Source organism: Pomacea canaliculata, linkage group LG11 (assembly GCF_003073045.1).
Source record: "Pomacea canaliculata isolate SZHN2017 linkage group LG11, ASM307304v1, whole genome shotgun sequence".
NCBI classification, from domain to species: domain Eukaryota; kingdom Metazoa; phylum Mollusca; class Gastropoda; order Architaenioglossa; family Ampullariidae; genus Pomacea; species Pomacea canaliculata.
This window is the reverse complement of record NC_037600.1, coordinates 6,107,925-6,130,098: the sequence shown is the minus strand read 5'-3', so window position 1 is coordinate 6,130,098 and position 22,174 is coordinate 6,107,925. Positions and strand designations below refer to the sequence as shown.

At 36.7% G+C, this 22,174-nt stretch overlaps 2 protein-coding genes across 6 annotated transcripts; both read left to right on the top strand.

Moving 5' to 3' along the window:
• The first annotated feature begins 128 nt into the window (after positions 1 to 128).
• On the top strand, positions 129 to 10,700 carry LOC112575174. Of its 2 annotated transcripts, none has more exons than XM_025256840.1 (11): positions 129 to 285; positions 1,526 to 1,632; positions 2,378 to 2,512; positions 3,737 to 3,934; positions 5,029 to 5,143; positions 5,378 to 5,462; positions 6,007 to 6,657; positions 7,296 to 7,444; positions 8,662 to 9,063; positions 9,532 to 9,875; positions 10,008 to 10,700. In XM_025256840.1, the coding sequence occupies exons 1-11, from the start codon at positions 206 to 208 to the stop codon at positions 10,391 to 10,393; spliced, it is 2,652 nt and encodes an 883-aa protein (XP_025112625.1). In that variant the 5' UTR covers positions 129 to 205; the 3' UTR covers positions 10,394 to 10,700. The 2 variants fall into 2 exon arrangements, with proteins under 2 accessions (XP_025112625.1, XP_025112624.1); XM_025256839.1 differs by having other exon boundaries at positions 3,734 to 3,934.
• Positions 10,701 to 11,297: 597 nt separating this feature from the next.
• Positions 11,298 to 21,853, top strand: LOC112575160. 4 transcript variants are annotated; one of them, XM_025256796.1, is made up of 13 exons: positions 11,298 to 11,883; positions 12,754 to 12,891; positions 13,307 to 13,441; positions 13,764 to 13,958; positions 14,392 to 14,529; positions 14,731 to 14,913; positions 15,488 to 15,614; positions 15,970 to 16,051; positions 16,507 to 17,157; positions 17,552 to 17,763; positions 18,611 to 19,084; positions 19,442 to 19,788; positions 19,959 to 21,853. In XM_025256796.1, the coding sequence occupies exons 2-13, from the start codon at positions 12,771 to 12,773 to the stop codon at positions 20,345 to 20,347; spliced, it is 3,054 nt and encodes a 1,017-aa protein (XP_025112581.1). In that variant the 5' UTR covers positions 11,298 to 11,883; positions 12,754 to 12,770; the 3' UTR covers positions 20,348 to 21,853. The 4 variants fall into 4 exon arrangements, with proteins under 4 accessions (XP_025112581.1, XP_025112584.1, XP_025112583.1 ...); XM_025256799.1 differs by lacking the exon at positions 11,298 to 11,883 and adding an exon at positions 11,979 to 12,252; XM_025256798.1 differs by lacking the exon at positions 11,298 to 11,883 and adding an exon at positions 11,979 to 12,267.
• The last annotated feature ends 321 nt before the right edge of the window (positions 21,854 to 22,174 follow it).

Below are 22,174 nucleotides of genomic sequence, written 5' to 3'. Positions count from 1 at the left end.
GTCTGTCTGTCAAACTCCTAGTTTAGAATGACTCGGCAAGTAAATGAATTCTCCTTCCTCTTCGTATAGACGCCAATAATATATTCCAGTCACCCATGAAGGGAAGGTATTTATAGAGCCGTTGATATTAGTCACGTGAGATGTCTAGTCAACAAGAGACTGTGTGTCCCGCTAGCAGCTACGTCACGTAGAGTTGTTGTTGTTGATGTTTGTCACAAATGTTTCGCTGGTCATCACCTTGAAGTTATTTGATGTGAAGCTGCCAGCAGCATCGTTTAAAGACAGGTAAAGTCTTCTTAAGCTTTCTATTGGCAAGAGGACCTGTGATCCACAGAGACACGGGTCACCCACAGACCTGACATGTTTAACTGTAAGTCTCTGTGTGTGTTGGCGGGCTCAGAACCTAGTAAATGCTAAATATAGCTTCACGTAAAACCACGGAACTGTTGACTTATGTTCATATAAGTCTACAACTATGCATTACAACATAAAGCATTAGAATGCATTTATTAATTTTTCTCGTTTGAGAGTCAAAGTGAGTAATTAATAGTCACACCTCTCTACAACAAACGCTTTGTTCACATTTAAGGGCAGTGAGCTACCTTCATCATAGTTTTTTTTAATACATTTAGATGGTTGTTGTGGTCTAAGAAATACAGGTCTTCTCCAACAGCTGTAAGGCTTTTATTACTGCGTAAGAGATGAACATGAGTAGAAATACAAGATAATAAACATTTTGGGACTTGCTATTAGGAAACTGTCAAAGTGACTCATGGACAGTTAGCAAAGATAAGCCTCAGTAATAGATCAAGGTGAAGTGACTGCCCTGGAGGTGGAGATAAGAACTACACACAGCTACACACATCCGACATTATAAACACGTATTCTTTCACTCACCGATACACATATAGTTGTTGCTGGGATTCATATTTCTTCATCACTTAGCCAAGAAATTTTCTACTAGCTTCGTCCTTTCTTTTTTCATTACATTCTTTGTCTTCAGCTAATAATTCGACTACAAAGTAAGAATATGTTGGCAGAACAGTAGAGTGGCATTGCTTGGTAGTTTCTGACAAGAGAGCTTAGGAAAATTAGACAAGGTAGTCTTGTGTCTGGATTATAAAGTTTTATCCTTAATCCAGGAATAAGTGAGTGTGGCAAAGATATTTTAATGTAAAACTAACATCGAGCAGTGTTTTTAGATGTCATCGTTACTACCGAGACAAGACGCTTTTCATTGTAATGGAAAACAATTATTGTGCCCCTAAGAAAGACAATTAAATTATTAACTCAATTTATACATTTCTTACTAAGTATGGTCATTTTATTTTAAGTGGATGATTAGTAGAATTTTACATGGTAAAGGATCTTACTAAATGTTTATTTTATATTGTTTGTTAACTTTAGTCGATTACATTATGATGTAAGACGCCCTATATTTGGCTTATCATCGGATTTCATCTTTAATGTTAGCTCAGTAAATTTGTGTTATGAAATATTTACTGTAACACACTTTTACATACAGGATGTTTGCTGTAAGAATGGACAAAGGTTCACATCTGCAACTCTCTTCCTCTCCAATACTGTATGTCTTCTGGCTGTTTCTCTGTCTGCCGACTGTCCGAGGACAAGGTAAATCACATTTCTAACTATTATTTTTTTGCTTAAATACGTGTACCGAGATCATCACATAAAAACTTTAGTCTATACAGTCTATATTGTTTAAACTAAACCAGACTTTCCTTTTACTTTACCAGATCTTTTGTCTCTGAATATGATGTCAGTTTATGTTCCATAAATTAAAGTTATGATGATGTGGCTAAGTTTCTTGTATCATTAATAAGAAGTGTTAAGTATCTTAAAGACCAGCCTCACAGCTTCTGTTTTCTACGGGTCTAGAGCACGACATGTAGAACCCTAACCTTTTACTTCTACCGATTTTAGTTTGTGTCCAAAACCAAATATCTGTTTCTTCTGCAAAGCTTCTTGGTAAAAATAGGAACTATTAAGTTTTCGGTCTGATAAAGGTTTAGATTACTGCTTTTCTAGCCAAATGTCCTACCCCCAAACTTTAAAGCCTTTGCACAGAGCATTTCCAAACTAAACATACCTTAAATAAGAAAATGTCACTCATTTTCTGAAAATGTATGAAAGATTTTTTTTTGTCGCAAACAGTAAAAGATGATTAGTTACTGAGCGGAGGGCTGGGTGGCGACATTTAATTAAATGGTTTTACCAGTTTCTCTCTAAAAGAGACAGGTGCCAGTCGGCCACCTTTGCTGGTTGTTTGTCTCGTCACCCCTCTGTGACACAAACTATACGAAAACCTGTGCCTTTTTGCACGACTACATCAGTTATGTTGATTGTATTGTTACAGACGGCAAAGTCACGTGCTCTGTACCGCCAGTGGAAGAGTTTCATGACACAGTACTGACATGTCACTTCCCCGAGGACCTGAGTGTTTCCAAGAAAGACTTTACGGTCTACCACTACGTCCCCGATAACCATCCAGGTGATTATATTGTATGATTCTAACGACTATAATTTGTTCTCTTGTTTAATTTTCTTGTCCTTGCCAGTAAATAATGTGTTTGAGCTATGGGCTAGTTTGAAGGCAAATACTGCGCCTCACACACGTACACACACCCACACCGCGTCCTTATCTGTGACAGATTTATTACTACCATTTCTACCTAGCACATCGGCAAGTACTTTCAATCACTCTCTTCTCTCTTTCTCCTTTTACTGAAGAACCCACAATTAAAACCGCACTGACTACATGTTTGCTGCTAAAAAACAGTACAAAGCGGTTTTCCGCAAAAGCTCTTTGTGAATTTACGACCAGAAATGTCAGGTAAGGGCTTATTAAAATGAAGCTTTTTAGAGAATTTGCTCTCCGTCACGTCCATGGCACACTGATGTAGACAAGACATCTGCATCATCTTTCTCTAGTCGTAGTTTTCTGTTTGGTCTAGAACTCAAGCTATAACAGTTTCTAGCATATACACGACCCTAACCACACTGTCCCCTTCCGATCACAAGTGTTACACCTGACAGGTGTTGCGGGCGGTACGAGGACGACGCTAACAATACAAAGTCGTAAAGTAAATCCTGGTGTCAAGGTGCTGACTACACACATTCCGATAGCCAGCAGCACTCGCTCCGTGTCCTGTCTGATAGTGTTTGTTGAAAACAAGAATATATGTAGCCCAGGGGTGGGCAATTAATTTTCCCAATGGGATCCGTTCCAACCATTCCCTTCCCCATCAACCAACGCCGCCTCTCCTCCACCTCTCCTCTGCCCCCTATCCCCTTCTTCAGCCACCAACTCCGCCGCTCTGCCGCCCCCGACCCCTGTCCCTCTACCGTCTGTCCTACTTCCCCGCTTGTTAGCAGGTCACTGCACATGTCCCCTCGAGTAAAGAAGTTTTCTTGCAATACATGCACAAAGAAACTAGCCTGGTGGTCAATTTACAAGCAGAGGAAAAGTGTCCTGCTAATGTCATTGTATGGAAAATTATATTTTTTTGTAATATTTTTTATCTTTAAAAATAATAAGCAAATTTTGCGCCTCCCTTCCATGACTGCGTTCTAGGTTTAATGGTAGAACTGGCCTTCAGCACGTGCACTCTAATTATATTTTCATTAATTCCATATAAAACCAGAATTTAAACCAGGGTCACATAAAATTAGCATAACATTAAAGTAGTATTTTTGTTAAATCTGTGTACAGTAGAAGTACTAGCTTGTTGGTGGATCAAGGGTGTTCGTAACTGCTCCACACACCAAGACTTTGTGTACAACAACATCGTCAGCCGGACACTGAGTATCACAGCTCGTCATGTGACGACTAATCACACCGGCAGCTACGCCTGTCAGATCGCAAACTACGACGCCAGCTTCTTGGAAAAGTGCGAGTTGAGCTTAAAACCTGGTAAGCAGGTCTCTAATGTATAATATAGTTTCAATAAAATTGAGAACTGATTTACGTAGGGAGAAGAAATTAATGTTTGAATACAATACAACTGAGCAGCTTATTTTTCAATAACAAAGTCATGAAGGAAAGATTTCATAGATCGTTAATAATTGTAATGTAGACGATCATATTATTTGACATGCATGCAGGTAAAACAACACAAGAAGAAACAAGAAGAAAAATTTCATGTTCACCATGGTTTCTTTCTTTAATAACATATTCTTTAAACATGGAGGATTTGTATTGTGTGCACTTTATTTTCATTAAAGAAACTATTACAAAACTAACTGCACTTGTTGACCCTAACCTCAAGGAATGTGATTTGTTAGACATATATTTTCTATTAGCATAGTTAGCTTATATTTACTTGTTTTTATTTGACCTAAAATGTCGTTGAATTTTAACATTGAATAGAAGACAACATATGCTGAAACGGTTAATGTATAAATATGAGAAATAAGAAATGTTTCCTCCTGCTGGATAATAAAATATATGTAACTGACACTATATAGCTTGTTATTTTATGAAACATAAAAATTGTATTGTCACTCACCACGTATCTAGGGCTGTAGCAATTGCTTATAGCAGTCTATCTGGAGATGTGTAATTTGTACAATTAGTAAATTTAGTTCACACAAACAAGGGTACGATATAGATATATAAGGATAAAACATTGGTTTATTAAATCAATTAGTGTCGGACAACTTACAAGCTCCGGGATTTGCTGATCCCCCATATAAGTTCCGGTGTCCACGAAGTTACTTTGCCGAGCATAGTGATGTATGGATGCAAGACACAGACCCAGACAGGAGAACAAAGGAATCTGAGAGCAAATAAGTAAAGACGCTGTGAGGCTACCAGTGGCTACGTGTACATGTCTACAGTATCATCCAATCTTACAGTCTTGATACCGAATGTATTTTTTTTATTAAAGGCTTAAATACATATATATATATACTCAAGCATACACAACCTGATTTTTACTCAGCTAGTTAAGCAGCATGTTTTTAATCTATACACATTCTGACTATTCCATAGCCTGGTTAATCCAGTTTCAGAACATTCTAAAGAAGAAACTAGCAGCCAGTTGATGATCATACTGATATCGTCGCTGCTGAGTGCTGTTGTAGTATCTGCCTTTGTCATTTTATTACTGAGATTTAGACGGTAGGTGAGAAACAATTCTTAGTTTTTATATTCTGTTTCCAAAACATTTTTCATTAACGAGCAAAGAAGACTTAAAACTTTGTGTGAATTATCATGTTTGCTAAATAAAGTTAAAATCTTGATGGGATACTTTTTATAATAGTAGAAAAACATTTTATCTTAGATAAACATTTTATAGTAGATAAAATGTCTCAAAGAAGTCGTTAAGATGATACGTTAGTTTTTATATTTCAGGAAGCTATCATCAATCTTCTACCAGCGAAGACGACGCCAAAGACCTCATGATGAACACAAGTCAGAGACTGAGATAATGTTGGAGGTAAGAGGCCTCCTTGCTGTGAAAACAAAATAACCGACACATTAGTGTGGAGGTTTAGCGAAATGGTTTGTTGTGCTAGCTTAATGCATTTTACTTATTGGCATTCTCGTTTAGAGTATAATTAAATTGTTGACAGACAGTAATGAATAAATGATCCGGTAGGTTCATAATGCAAATAGCAAATCAGAGATAGTATTGCTTTTACTTCATGTCTTTGGGTACCAGCCAGACGAACTGACAGGTAAGTGATTATGCAGCATGAAACATTTTTAGAACAGTATTTTGGCTAATTTTTGAAATGTTTTTGTGCATTTGTGTCATAACGAACGTTATACAAACACAAATCATTTAAGATACAACATGAAGTTATTCTAAAATGCATCCGGCCAATAAGTCATCAGGCCTTACGCTTTTGTGTAAACGACAAAACAACATCGTTTTGATGAAAAAACCTTTTTATCTTTTGACCACTTTTCCACTAGAAAAAAAGGCGCATGCAGAAACTTGAATGCATTCCTAATTTTTCCTTTCTTGTCTTTGACAGAAAGAAGAAGTGCAAACTCAGAAGTTCCAGTGTTACCTGGAAGAAAAAGTGAGAGAAATGTATCCAGACTTACTCAGCTCCTGCTATTGTGTTCCTCCAATCTATTTCAACAAATGTCGATACAAAAAAGAGACTGTCATAACCAAATCGGTTCTTGTTTATGAATCATGTGACTCGAGTGAAGTCCAATACGACCGAGCCATGCATCACGTGCTGCACTGCTTACGTCACGTGGGGGAACAACGACGAGAACCAATGTTTGTCCTGACACAGTTCCGGTATAAAGACTATTTAAACACTGTACCTAAAACCCATGCACGACACTCTGTTCGTCGTGTTAAGAAAGAAGATGAAAACCTCAAATGTTTTGACCTCTTGATCATCCACAGAAAGTTTGGGTTTACAGCTGTTGTGGTGAAAACTGTGAGTGACAGCCCAGGCAACAAACAACGTGATCAACAAACAACTGATGAAACATTAACGGCACAATGCAAAGAAGCCATATCGCAACTTAAAGAAGCAGGGAACATGATAAATGTTTTGATGTCAGATGAACCAAAAGGCCCTGAAGTTCGACTAGTGTTAATCCTTCCCAACCTATCGTCTTCATCCATCGTACCTGAAGTGACTTCTCAAGCTGACACAATTCAAGTAGGTATTCATGATATAAATTAAATCTCTTCATTGCGATATATGAATCAGGGACATATGAATATATGAATCAGAAATCACACAATGTTGTTGTTGGGCGGCTTGTAACAGTCTTTAATATTTAAAAATGCGACAGTTATTAGGAAGGAAACGACATTACTAAATGACATCTTATCATCAATCAGACCATAATTTATGAAAACCAGTTGTCTGTCTATCAGTTATCTATGCATCATAAAGCAATAACGCCTTCTATCGTAGTATTAAAGTAAAACATCTTTATCATCTTTTAATTATTTAAGTTTGTTCGTAAAAGAATATCATTATAACGAGCTGACTAATGAAAGACTTAAAAGGATTTTCAGAGTACAATTTTTTAAATGCATGCAATGAAATAACTGAGGTCAAATGATAATACTTAAAAGCCATATACTATCTCAGAAAAAACTTTCCAAATTTGGGAAAAAAGGTAAAATGTGCATAAAAAGAAAAATCTGTTGTAATCACTATTAAGATTATGATTATCAAGAAGTAGAACCATTGTATGACATGTTCTACTACCCGCGAGTCGTTTGACATTTAGGTTAAAATACTTTTATAAAGGCCATGACTTTCTTAACAATTTTTTGTTTGAAAAGCTGATGTATGCTGACGACCTGCCGGATTTTAAATCAACCTTCGATGTCGGCACTGAACAAAAGCTTGGCCGGTGGTTTGACCGACTGATTGAGATAACTCGTGGGGATACAATGATGAGTGATGAGCTGTATTTGAAAGCTATTTCAAGGTAAAAACAATTACTCTGAAATCTCTGAATAAATTTCAAGGTAAAATTATTTTTTCCGTTTAACGTATTTCAAGAAAATAGGGTGATACAATTAAGAAACATATTTTAAAAATAAGTAGAAAACTTTTTTCTTTACTTTGGGGTATTTTACGCAGTGGATACTCTAACATGATGAGAAAGTTGAGTAACTACTACATATCGAAACATTTTAAAAGATATTTTACAAATGTTTATATATATATATATGTGTGTAAAACATAGTAACTATGTCATATCGAAATCTTTAATTTTAGTAATGTGTCTGATGGAATTTTAACGTGTTTTTTAGATATAAGTAAAAGATACAGAATAAAAGTAATTATTAGTCAGCATTGATGTTATTGTGCATCCAAATCTTGACTGGGCTGCAAAGAAATGCAAAGTAATAAAAAATATGGTGTTTCCAAACTTATTAAGTGATATATTTATTGGTTTAGTTTTCTCTAGAAGTTCAATGTCCACTAGCTTCATTGACTGATTTCCACAGCTTCTGAAGATTTTGAAGTTTTAGTGTGTCGGAAAAAAACTTTTTATAATTTTTCGTTACAACACATAGATACGCGAAGTATTCAACAAAAGCATCACAAATATAGACTATGCAAAAATAAACAGTAAATATACGCAAACAGTTTATTTATATTATGTTTAACAAATAAAACTTAAAAAATACAGTAAGTCATTCATAACATTGTACATACCACAGCTGTCTAAGCTATCACAACATTATACCTTAATATCACAGCACGCAAAGGTTTTCCACAAACAGCAAAACTACATTTGCCTCATTTAATATTATAATTTAACACAGGAAAATCTTTGTTCACTTTTATGAATTCTTTTAAAGTCACCTTCAATTCTTTAAAAAAAAATGTTGCTTATTTTATTCTTAAATGTAAGCTTATTACCCCAAACAATTAACTAAAGTTGACTAAAGCATTACTTTTGCACATATAAAAAAGTATGAAAAACTTGCGTCAGATAAACTAAACAACCCTAAGGTTTACTAAACTTCACTACTGTGTTCCATCTTCCTTAACAGTATTATGCTCCTTTTTCTTACCTGCAGTGTGACACAGTTTGTAGAGGCGGAGGAAGCATTTCATATCATAACTAAGCCGATAAATTAGACGAAAAAAATTTCACGAAGTTGAATAATGAGTTGTAATGTTTCGGTTTAGGTTTTGTGGGCCGGCAACACAATCAAAATTGGAAAGTGAAGATGACCTCTTGCTTCCCAAGACTCTGGTTGAAGCTGTTTTAATTACAGGAAAATTATATAAGCGCAATATTTTACATCCTAACATGTTAGACTTACTCAAAGAGGAAAGATTAATACTCGTTGGTCCACCAAACACCGGCAAACCCCGGATGTTGATGCTGGCTGCAGAAAAATGGCAGGCAAGCGATCTCCACGTTATTTCTGGCAAAAGAACACAAAACAACTTTGTAAAACAACAACTCCGTGCCCATCACATTGAATGCGATTTTAATAATAAAAGAGAGGTAGAGGAAACTGCGAGGATGTTATGTGAGAAGAAAAACCACAACACTCTCTGTGTTCTTGCTTATGATGTCAGTGGGTAAGTGAATGCTTCTAGCATATTTCTTCATTAAAATAGTCTAGTAGATGAACATACACATTTATTTTTCTTACACTGACAGCTTTTGTGATTGTTAAGAGATAAACGTCTGCAGTTTTTAGTAATAATAAACCTTAATGTTTACCAAAAAACGTGATCTATAGAGTTCGTAGTTAAGATTTATATATTATATTGAAATAAACTGTGATGCTGCACGTGACATAGAAATAGCAATTACATAACACAGTATTTTATGCACTCTACATTAAAAGTGTCAAATACAAATACATGTAAACAGGCGTTAGTTACTTTATCTGAAACACTTACAGCTCAATCATTGATACATTAATAAAGTTAATTTTACACAAACACGCCAGCTTTATTAGTGTACACATCATACGGTTTGCAACCTTCTATATTTATGACTCCTGGCTTTTATATTCTAAATGTATGTTTTTGACATTACAGACAACATTTCCAACAGTTCTGCACTCTTTTAAAAGTAAAACATCCTGTCATCTGTATGTGGGCCACTGCACGCATCATGAAGAACAAACAGGTACCAAGCGGATGGAGACTAGCGACCCTCACACACGCCCTCACCTGTCCCCCTGCAGTCGTCAGAGCAGCTGTAGGAGCCGGCTACACCATACCTGGTGCTGACAATGAATACCTTGACTACCTCCCTCCTACAGATGGACCTCCAGTGAAATATTTCCGTCACAAGAGGGATCAAGGCAACGTGTCCCACAACTGTACACAATGTGGCGAAAATGTTGCTGAGTTTCTCCAACTTCTCATCCGTACGTACGGTGAGTGAGATCGTTGTCAGATTATACGCATACCAGACAATGCCATCAAGTAGCTGTTAGTATTTGTCAGTGCTGCCACCATCAACACATGTTGGTCTTTGTATTAGCCTTTACTTTTTCATTACTCATCAGGCAACAGCGCCAGCACATCGCCGGACGGGGTCAGCGCTGCCTCAGCAAGGGTCAGCACGGAGAGTTTGTCTTCGACAATACAAGACAAGGATGTGTTGGTCTTGTTTGAATGTGACCAAGAGCAAGGAGAGAGCTTTCTAACTGGACTACGCAATGCCGGTATCACAGTACACACTTTTAAGGACAAAGAAGACATGAACGATTTTACAGAAGACAACAAATCAGCATGCGCAATGCACATCGAGCAGCTAGAGAGATACAGGACGCAAAGGAAAATCGTGGTGTACGTGGAAAGCAAATCATGGAATGGAGACCGATACACAAAATGGCGGGGTATAACGAGCTGCACTTCACAGCTGATTGTCGTGTCTAAGAACTTTAGATAAATACATCTATTTCCCTTCTGCCACCTTTGTATGTCTGGTTATCTGTCAGAAAACCGTACATAATATGCAAGTTTATAAAGGAATCGCAATGTATCTTGAAGCATGATAATTGTATAGTGTTTGAGAGTACATATAAAGCAGTATACTTATTTGCAACCATTAACAGCTGAGACTGGCCATAGCAATAGTAGTGTTGTTATTTGCTATTCTTAAAATATTATTGTAAACAAGCATTTATTTTAATTTTTAATTTTACAAAATTACCGATCATAAACAAAAGAGTCAATAAAGGCTTTTTAACATCTTATCTTTTCACTTTGATTTCCAAGAAACATAAAACATTAAGCCTCTCTACAGAGTTGTGCCTGAGTGTGTTCCTCGTGACAACACAAAAAAGTGGAATTCGGAGGGGATTAAAGGAGGAAAACAGAGTGAAACACCCCTTACACAAAGACAACGCATGTTATTTATAACACCTGGTTATATAAAAAAAGAAATTATTCAGTACTGTAACTGGAAACTTGTGTTCAGGAACAATAATTACAATTTTAAGGGAAAGGAACTAGAGTCCTCTCTCTGAAAGTAATGATAAGTTTGTCAGTTTAATGAAAGCTGTTAAGCTATTGTGTATGAAAAACGAGACTGATGTATCAATAGAACCACTATGTTCAACAGAAATGTTTATTTGGCTGCTTGATATTGTGACACTAGGTACACAATATTGGAATATTTCCAATACCTGTGACATCTATTTTAATGAAGATTAGGATTGATTGCGATTGGACATAAGCATTTTTACTGTGATGGTAATGTCGTTGAGCTGTGATTCGTGTCCCTGAAACCCCATCTAAAGTATGTCGCTATGAGGGGGCGGAGGAACCTTGGATCGAGCTCTGGAGGACCAACTGCCTGAGTCGGGTAGCCGAAACAATTTTTTTCTTCTACGGACCACACATTACTTCGACCTTTCTGTTATTTTCCTTTTAATATGATAATTTATGATAATTCACTTGCTTAGATGAGTAGACAATCAGCATTGTCATATTGATAATGTGTGCTCTGTATAGTTAGTCATTCTTTAAGTGTAGGGAGTGCATACACTGCCACTTACACAAACACATACACAAACATGAGGTGTAATAATTATTTTTCTGACATTAGGAGTGTTAACATTACAGTTTGCCACAAGTTTTTCTCAAAATGTTTTAACTAAATATCTACACCATGCCTGTAAGGGTGACGGGGAACAACTCTACGGCTATCAGCACTGAAAAAAAAATCTCTTTTACTTAAATACACAAAATTTCAAGACTCATATTCAGGGTTTAAAAAGTGACTGAAAAATAATAGGTTCCAAGAGGAGAGAACTGCTGCATTTCATTCTCTCAGCTATTATTCCTAGAGTTACTTCTCTTGAAAGATATTCCTTGTTGAAACAAAGAAGCCGGGATGAGCTACCTCTAGTGTGCAGACGACATACAGACGGTTCGGTAAGTATATCTAGTTTGATGACTCGGCAATGATTTAGCATCACACCATACTGAGTTTCTTTCTTTTTTTAAATATAGAGAGCGTGGTCAGCTCGTTATTGATGAGTAATGACTGAGCTTTCTGAAGAATCAGGTCAAACATGAACAGTTTCGGCTTCCCGTTCTGACTTTGGCGGCCAAGACAAGATGATTTCTGCTTCATAAATGTAGTTTAGTGTTAGCCTGATGTGAATATGCGATGACGTGTGCCACTGTAACCAGAAGATACTAGTGAACCTTACGAGCTAAAACATAATTGATAGACTGAGTAAATAATCATCCTTGGAGGTCAATCCATCACAAACGATCGTCGAGGGAACCCTGCGGCATGTATGTGATTTAAAGGTATAATTTAATAATTACCTCTTAGCCAGGTTATTGGTGTGGATTTGTCTTTAGAATTATATTTACATTATATTCGTGTCTTGCCAACGTGTGGGGCTGCAAGGTAGAGAGAGAATGAAAGAAAGGACATACACATGCTGACCCCTGACCGATAATTATGACTAGGCAATCGGGATTTCCCGTTAGAGTAGACATGCGTAGAAGCTAAAAATAAGAATTGGATTTTCCATTTGTTTGCCTTCAGTACTGCAGCTGACTAACAATTACTTTCTCACTTTGAGTCGAATGGCTGACAATAAAGGTATAACAAAAAATTGTGAAACTTCAATCTACATCTAAAGAAATCATCATTGGCTTTATTGTCATTATTTAATCAAATGTTTTATTTGCTCTTTTGTTTTGAATTATTGTGTACTTATTTTACTTGATAGTCTGTGTCGTCTCTCGTTTCAGTAAGTTGTTATGTGTTGTTTATTTCGTCGCCAGCCAAGACACAACTAAAAATGGCCGGCGTCCTCGTCTCCCTCACAAGCGGTTTACCCCGCGTTTATTATCTGCCTTCAGTTTTACTACACTACCTCATCATTGTGTCCTGCTGCTGCCTGTATGCTGCTTCAGCTCAAGGTCTGTAAATATTGAAAATATGTATCTTTAGTTGATTTAGTAAACTAATGGGAATTGTATTTCTGTTTGTGTTTATGTTCTCGTGTGTTTGTGTATGTGTGTGTGTGTGAAATTGCACTTGATGCTTACCATAAAGATGTGTACATTTACATGCCCTAATATATTCTAAATGAGATATGAACTTAATATGCATCTGTATATAACATAACAATTCATATAAATAACGTATTTATGTGTGTAACATATATCAGTGAACGCTTACTTTTAGACCAACACAGACCACTGAAATTCTCCATACCATTAATATCCTGGATCAGAAATAAAATTAAGTACGAACACGACTGGCACATAGATACAATCGTCATCGGTAGATAATATCGTTCTGTTTATAATAGTATTGTTAATATTTTAATAGACAGCAAGATGAAGTGTACATCAATGTCTGTGGCGCCTCTTGAGGACACTACTCTGACATGTCATTTCCCCGAGGACCTCAGTGTCACCAAGAAGGATTTCACGGTCTACCATTATGTCAAGGGTGGCTCTCCAGGTAATGATTATAGCATGCATATGTTTCTGAATACACATTAGTACAAATGTATATATGTATGGATACGTCCATGCTGTTTTTAAAAAGATGCGCTAAAGAATCTGACAACTAAACAAAACTATTGAGTATATATATACTAATATAGACATATACAATGTATACTAGCAACAAGCAGCGAAATCTTCTCATCGGACATGTGCTGCATGTAAATGTAGTATTGTATTAAATAAAAGAATCATGTCCTTACAAAAAGAAAAGAACTGGGTACTTACTACATTTAGAAATAATGTGTGATCAACATCAACACTTTCACTGTCACCAGATGCTGTTGTGGACTGTTGGTGGGTCCGTGGCGAAGTAGGCTGTGCGGTAAAGAAAGGCTTTGAGTACAACAAGGTTGTAACGACAAACCTGACAGTTACACTGAAAGGTGTTACACCAGCAATCACCGGCACATACGCTTGTCAAGTGGCTGGCTATGGACCTGAGTCTTTAGAAACTTGCGAGATTAAACTCGGTAAGCAACCTTTGAGTGGTTAAAACAATTGCTTCTTATTCACACACACACGCGCTCGCACACACACACATACACTCACATACAAATAATAATTAAAAATGATGCTAAAAAAAGAAGCTGAAAATTGCTAGTATTATATACTTTTTGAGGAGAGATTAATTATAAATTGGATGCCTATTACGAACTTATATAACTGGACTGCTGGCAGACTATTTTTCCGGTAAACTACTATACCGAAGCAGGTGTATACAAAGCTTCCGGTTTAGTCCCATTCTTTGTTTAGGTTCGCGGAGACTAACAGCGAAGAACTTCACAAGAGGCTAAGAGTTGTTTTCGGCAGAAAGACAGCAGTCCACCTATATACATCTATGGTGTTTATTGTATTGAAACGTCTAATCAAGTTTTAAAAAATGTATTTTTTGGATTGTTTTAGATAAATCATGCAATATTATATATGAGAGATCTGGCCGTGGAGCGAATATCACATGTTTCTTTGACGAAGACATTAAAGCAACAAGAAGGAACTTTTCTGTATACAAACACAGTGACCTAGAAAAGCAAGGAAAGCAAGGTACGGTACCCCTGGTCAAAGGTTGTATAGTTAGTGATATGTCAGTAGCTTTCGAATAGTGTTTATCAATTTACGTCTTTCGACTTCTTAGTTGCTACAACACATTACTTCTACTCAGTATACTTGCTTAATGATGTAAAGGTGTGTTACCACAGTAAGATGCATTTAATCCTCATTTTTACTTTATTTGCTCTTAACCAGCTGTAGCGAAATGCTATTGGAAGGAGAGACAGCCACAATGTTGGGTCGAAAATGGCTACATCTTTGACCGTTCTCTGTGGATACCGGAAGTGACGAGCGACAAAGAGGGAAATTACTCTTGTTGGCATGTCGGCTCTAACACCGAACAGCATGAACCGTGTTTGCTCTCCGGCGCTGTCAAAAGTACTAATAATGATGATGATGATGATGATGATGATGATGATGATGATGATGATGATGATGATTATTATTATTCTTGAAAATCGCAACCATCCAACTAGCAGACGAGTTTATTGAGCAGTACATTGAAAAAAAAAATTAAAGCGAAACAAAGAACAATGCAAAGAGTTGCCTTTAGCCGTTAGAAAACGTTAACTCGGGATCGAGAATTTCAAAATATTATGACCAATGAAACTAAACAACGGTAGTGAAGATCATCACTGCACTTAGTTCAGGTAAGCAGGATTGCTGCTCTTAAAATATGACCTAAACCAGTGAAAGAAACTTGACTGGAAAGTAGGCAGACAGTATAAATGAGTTCTCTCTTGTGATTAGCAGCCAACAATAAATCCAACCGATTTGCAAAAGCAGATGGATAACTAACTCTAACCAAAATCCTACTCTTACAAAATATATGATCACTTCAACCTACTCCATTATAGTCGCTACCTATCCACGTAGAATGTTGATAGAAAAAGGTGTTCCAGTTTTACCAACAATCGTTTCCTTCTCATATCTGATCACTTACCTTTATCAGACTCGTTAATGGAGGACACGGACCGTCATGCTGATCAGCAAGGCAACCCAAGTTTAGCTATTGGACTCTCAGTGACAATCGTGGTCTTACTAACGGCTGCTATCGTCGTCTCGCTGAGATATAGAAAGTAAGCACAGCACAAACATCAGTCTTGATAGTAAGTACAAACGTCTATGTGTGTGAAAGAAAATCTGACATTTTCCACATAACACACACGTATATATAAATAAATCAATGTATATAATTATCTCTCATTTTATATACATATATACACTTATCATGTATTCTTCATAACTTTAAAACACGGCAGAGACCATTCTTAAGATTTGCGTAAAGGGAAATTTACTCGTCACTGAGTTATCTTACTCCTAGAAGTATTCAGTAGTAGTAGTAGTGATAATAATAGTAATAATAATTTTAAAGAGCAGCAAACGGGACAAAAAGATAACACACTTAGGGAATATATCCTTGTCTATTTTCAGAAAAGTTTTGTCTTTGTTTTGTCCCCGGAGACCCAATGATCAGGAACCACCTGTAAAAGAGAGACATACATCGATGAGAAAGGTAAGCTAAACATTTATGAAAATTAAAATTAAAAAAGAATAATGTTTGTTTATTTCATAACTGTTATTGTGATTGCAAGTAAAATTGAAAATGCTTGGTTATCGCTGAGTCAGCATTCCGTCTGGTAAGATGAGAGCAGAGAATAATGGAAGTAAAGTGTGCTGCATTACTTGACTCTTTTTTACAATTGTCTTTCAAACTCAAGAAACATTTCAGTTCTTCTTATATATGTATTATGTCTGTATCTCCTTATCAGCAATACCTTGCATTTGTATTCATGTTTATCAACATTTTTTACTTCCCTTTGCCATCCTTCGCGTTAATTCTTTCTTTGGTATACTCTTTTTTTAATTTACATAATTAAGACCTATAAAAAAACTACTGTTTTTTCCAAAAGTTGTAAATCCAACAGGTCCAGTACAATCCAATCTAACAACACTGTTTTATTTATATAGAGTGTTGTTGACTACGAGATGACTACAAAGATGTTTCAAGAATACCTGGAAAAGGAAATACAAGCAATGTTTCCAAAAATATTAGACACCTTCTACTTCGTGCCTCCAGTCTACTTCAACAAAACTAGTTTTAATACACAACTTGTGGCTGGTCAAGCAGTGTATGTTCCTGACCCAGCTGACCCTTATGATGTTCGACACGACCAAGCTATGCAACATGTCTTGAACTGTTTACATCACATGGCGAAACAATATCAAGAAAACATGTTTGTCCTCACGCAGTTCAAGTACGATGACTACTTAAATAACATCGGCAACGAGTTTAGGAAACACAGGTTGCCCGTTCCTGCAGGTTTCACTAAAGAAAACCAAAATATCCAATGCTTCGATCTCATGGTCGTCCATCGCCAGTATGGTGTGTTGGTTGGTGTGGTCAAGGCTGTCGGTGAGAATGTAAGCGAATCACTCAATGATCTGATTGTAAACGAAGTGACTGAAGCTGTTCATGAACTAAAGAAGGGAGCTGACATGATAAAACATCTTATGTCAGATCAAGAACAATTTCCCACAGTTCGCCAGATATTGATACTACCCAACATGGCCAGAACAACACTCAAGCGTGCTCTCGACAATCACCCAGGTCTGGTTGAGGTAGGCATCTCATGTCTTGGCTGTCATACAGCTTTGAGAAATGATAATGTGTGTGATATAAAGATATCTTTCATAAGATTATTATGACTTCCTTTCTTTTAGCAGTGAAGTTTAAAAATGTGTGTTAGCTATAACAAATGCATATTAATATAACAATTTACATACCAGGATATGGATTGATTACAATAACTAAAACTCCTTTTATCATTATAGCTTATGAACTTTGTTGGATATATTAATTATACTGATGTCATAATCATCATCACAGCCATAAAAATTATCATCATACCATGGACTGCATTTCACATATTCCGCATTAAAAATACCTCTCAATGTTTGAAATTCCTGAAAACTATTTCTCTGAAACATTAAACAGTTTGGTAATGATCTACAGGTCATGCGTGAGTGTTTGGGTACGAATGCAGTGAGAGACCCCACTGAACTCTGTCTTTGTGCTGAGGATGTGGCAGATGAACAGTCACTTCAGGATCCCCGTATACTCAGTGGTGTGACCAGCAGATTGCGCCATTCTTTGCTACTGGCAGATAGCACCACGAAAGATAATGTCCCTATGACTGATGAATTATATCTCAGAGTATTATCCAGGTAAGACATGGTAACCTAAAGTCATTATGATACATATCTCGGAAGTATTAATTTCAACGGCTTAAGCCAGTGATGCCCAACCTTTTTCGGCCTGCGGGCCATATCCACTTCGGACAACCGTGTCGCGGGCCACTTCACCGCAAAAATACAAAAACAAAAAATAGAGCAGATACCATTTTTTATTAGAAACAAGTTGTACTTACCATTAATTATGTACTAATTAGTGGGATATTTGAAGTTGTTTTCCCCAAACCAACTTCTGAATGTCCGGCCTCATCGTAGAGACACCAAGTCGGAGCACTGAATCGAAATGTTCGTCCATCGAAAAAAAGATTGCGAAACGCCCCTAAGTAGGTATAAATTCTTCTTCTTCCTTTTTTTTTTTCGTTTTTTTAAGGTCTTCTACTATTACTAACATGCCGATTTCCTGCACTGTGGGCAGAAGTTTCGCGGGCCGGATATGGCCCGCGGGCCGTAGGTTGTGCATCCCTGGTTTAAGCTATAGTCCTTTTTGCATACATTATGCAGTTGCATTTATGTATGTTCTCTGTCTTTGCATTGTGCACGTGATACATGGCTGATTTGCATTTTATGCATGCTTTAATTATGTGTAACTCAGTGCGTGTTTATATATACATATAAACATTATACTATATAATTTATGTCCAATATACAACGTGTTTTTATGTTTTATTATGATTTTATATGATATTTGTTGAAAAGAGAAATGGTACACACTAATACACTATCGTTTCTGATCACACGCACACACACACATGTCCACACAATTCCATTAGTTAGACACTTATATAAAGTCAATTGTCACAACATTGATATTTTCACTCAGGTTTTGCGGACCGGCAACACAATCAGCCCTAGAAGGGCAATGTCAGAGCATCTCTCTGCCCAAGACTCGAATCGAAGCCATTTCCACGACAGGAGACTTGTATCAACGTGTGATGCTGTATCCAGAAATGTTAGCTTTACTTACAGAAGAAAAGCTGTTTCTTGTTGGTCCACCGAACACAGGTAAAACACGGCTGTTGACCCTGGCTGGAAAAACCTGGCGGGCAAGAGGTCACGACCTTTATGTTGTCAGTGGGCCCTCTGGATCACGTGACTCGGCGGTGTGGACCTTCCTCAACCAGTCGACACAAAATGTTGAAGGGGCACAAGCCGACATTGCTGCTCCTGGCTCTGTCTTGAAAATTAACTGCAATTTCAATAAAAAGAAGGAGATGGAAGATACGCTTAAACATCTAATCAAAAAGAGAGGGGAGAATGTTCTTTGTGTGCTTGCCGACGATGCAGACAGTATGGGGTAAGCTGCTTAGTCTCTTCTCGAGTAAAATGATGATTGTCTTATAAAATATTTAAATTTTATATTTTATTAGCTGTTATTTTAGAAAACATTTTATAACAAGATAAAATAATTGTCAGTAAGCATTTAAATATTATTTATGATAAAAGAGAGCAATAGTGTAGGAAAGACATTTTTAAACTTCTCATCTTTTAATATAACATTTAATTACATGATTCATAAGCACTATAAATTCTTCTTTATAAAAATTGCATTATGTGACCTAGAAGCTTATACAGCTTATCATCATTATACACACAATAAACCACGAAATTTCTGTTTTTGTCTCAATTTTATTTTTTCTCACGAATACGGTAGCACCCATTTCAGACAGTTCTGCAAGGATCTAAGCAGCCAGTGTCCAGGTCTTCCCTTGTGGATCACAAGCAGCTCTCAGAAGAATGTACCTGAAGGTTGGAAGGTAGAGACCTTTACTCGGGCCATCAACTGTCCGCCTGCAGTAGTCAGAGAAGCCGCACGTGCAGGAGCCAACTTTGTTGTTCCTTCTTGTCGAGACCAAACACCTTTCTGCCTGTCTCCTACAGACGGCCCGGAAGTTGAATACATCTACCACAGAAAGGGGCGGGCATTGACTATCCATAACTGTACTGAGTGTGGGCAGATGGTGGCTGACTTTCTCCTTAAGAATTTCATTTCTAGGAAAGGTATGTGATTCCTTTTTAATGCTATTAATATTGTTCCTTATATTGGAATTTTTCTGCCAGCATATACAGTGACCAATAGTCATTAATCATCATATTAACTCACCTAGTACAAAGGATAATTAAAAATTGTAAAACACGCGAAAATTATGTCTTTTCTGTATACTCTCCAGATACCAGTATGGCTACAGACGAGGAGACTATGTCAGCAAGCACCCCCTTTATGTCAGGTGAGGAGGAGTCTGCGACCTTAAAGAGATCCGTCCTTACATGCAAAGACCTGCTGGTCCTGTATGAAGACAGAAGACAACAGCTGATTGACGGACTGAAATTATCGGGTATCCAAGTACGCACTTTACAGGCAGAAGCAAGAAATGAAGCATTTGATGAGAAAATGGACTGTGCATGTGTCCTGCACATTGATCAGCTGACAACCTACAGACCCCGCAGAAAGATTGTGGTGTACGTGGAAGACAAAAACAGCCCTCGGGATCCTCCCAAGAAATGGCGGGGGATCACAAGCTGCACATCACAGTTGATTGTAATGAAATGGAATCCGTAATAACAAATTTTAGTTTGTTTTCTGCTTCTTTTTCACTTCCTTTTTTTTTTAAAGCTGTTTGTGTGTTTACATTCCAGATGATGATGATGAGTAGGAATTTATAAAGCACTATATCTCAGCAAAGAGCGGACACATTTTTTCTGAACAAATGACAACAAAATTTAACAAAAATGGAGAACAAAGAACAACCTGAGAACTCGCTGCACTCCAGCAGCAAAGATATAATTCAATAAGATATAATTCAGTTACTTTTTCCACATACAATATATGTTTATCAAAATCGTTTTTTCTCCTGTTGCGCGGTTGTCTCCACTTCCTATATGGAACAGATCCCCTTTCGTTCGTGTAGCTCAGTGTCAACTGTTTTCTCCCCTAACCAAGTATATTTTCAAAGAATGAGTGTTCTTCTAGTGGCGCAAATAGAGAATTTATCCAACTGTTTTCCTGTTGACACCGTTCAGTTCATAATTAGGTTCATTGTACCAGGAGTACACACATTTGAATATTAGTAAAAACACTGAGCTTTAAAGGTTCTCGCACGGCTCAGGAAAATTCTGTCTAATATTTTTCTGTCCCTTCAGTCTGTTGTCCTACTGTCAATTTCCCAGCTAAGATTTATTATCAGCTGATAATAAATTCTTATTGCAGATAAAGCTATACATGAGGTTCATTCTCATCAGTTGTCAGATTTTTATCAGTGAAATAGCATGGGTTATTGCGACTTGTTAAAAATGATTTTCTTCAATGTCTAGAAGTATCATATCACCTATGTTAGTGTACACAATACGGACACAAGTCTATGTAAATTTTAGTCTTGGTTTTCTACAACTGTATTTTTCCAGTTAAATTTAAAGTGATTTGTGTTTTCAAAACTGCCAAAGCAATTTGTATCTGCTGTGTATAAGATTTTACCTTGTAAGCTCAGACCATATGGATGCTCTAGTTTTTGAGAATTGAGATCTTAAATGGCTTTTATCAGTTTACTTTACTTATTTATTTGTCTTCATCCACTAACAAAACCTCTCCACAATTTTTTTGAGGTTTGCTAAGAAATGTTACCACGTAGCATTTTATGACCAATCATGTACAGTGGGCATGTGATGAAAGTTAGTCACAAAATGTTTAAGTCAGTTGTTTTCAAATATTACTTATTTTCCCGTTTTGCTTTTTTATATAAATCGATATACTACAGTAAGATAATCCAATATTTCCCCAAAGAGTATGCATTTAATGTTTACACTTTTATATTTAAGTACATTTTTTTCAGTGTTTTCTTACTGACACGTGTGAACTGCATTTATATGGCATATGCATCATCTACATTTCTTTCTATTTCAAGCAACAATCAACATTCATTTCTCTTCCTTTCGCTCAGCCTCTAATTTTGATGTCAGTTAATCAACCAATCAACAAAGTATAAGGGCAATCATTTTATTTATACAGAAATGTATAAACAAATTGAAAAAGTGTGTGAATAAAAAGCTGGGCAAAACTCAGAGAGAAAAATCTTTTTCTCAATTTCTTTTCTGTATAAATAAGCATGCTCAAATCTTAAACAAACTTCATTCAATTTATCATGCGTCATGCGATGTGTTATTACTGCTTTAATTTTGTGAAGGAAGCTGTAGCAAATTTTAGTGTTTCTTTATAAAGAAAACAAAATGTTTGTTACTGCAGAAAGTTTGAAAAGTAAATAAATCTTGATAAATGTTTAACCAAAGCTATACTTGAGATGACCTCGCCTACAAATTTTAGATGTTTACACTGTCACACAATACAACAGGCATTGAGAGCACCACCCCACCACCAGCTAGAGAGACAAGTAAC

What these genes read in the sequence shown, in the direction of transcription:
- LOC112575174 (XM_025256839.1), top strand. Translation starts at nt 206, where the DNA reads ATGTTTGTCACAAATGTTTCGCTGGTCATCACCTTGAAGTTATTTGAT. An exon ending in TTATTACTGAGATTTAGACG is followed by an intron (nt 5,144 to 5,377) that starts GTAGGTGAGAAA and finishes TTTATATTTCAG; the next exon opens with GAAGCTATCATCAATCTTCT. An exon ending in CTTGCTTATGATGTCAGTGG is followed by an intron (nt 9,064 to 9,531) that starts GTAAGTGAATGC and finishes TTGACATTACAG; the next exon opens with ACAACATTTCCAACAGTTCT.
- LOC112575160 (XM_025256795.1), top strand. An exon ending in GTATGCTGCTTCAGCTCAAG is followed by an intron (nt 12,892 to 13,306) that starts GTCTGTAAATAT and finishes ATATTTTAATAG; the next exon opens with ACAGCAAGATGAAGTGTACA. An exon ending in TGTCAAGGGTGGCTCTCCAG is followed by an intron (nt 13,442 to 13,763) that starts GTAATGATTATA and finishes CACTGTCACCAG; the next exon opens with ATGCTGTTGTGGACTGTTGG.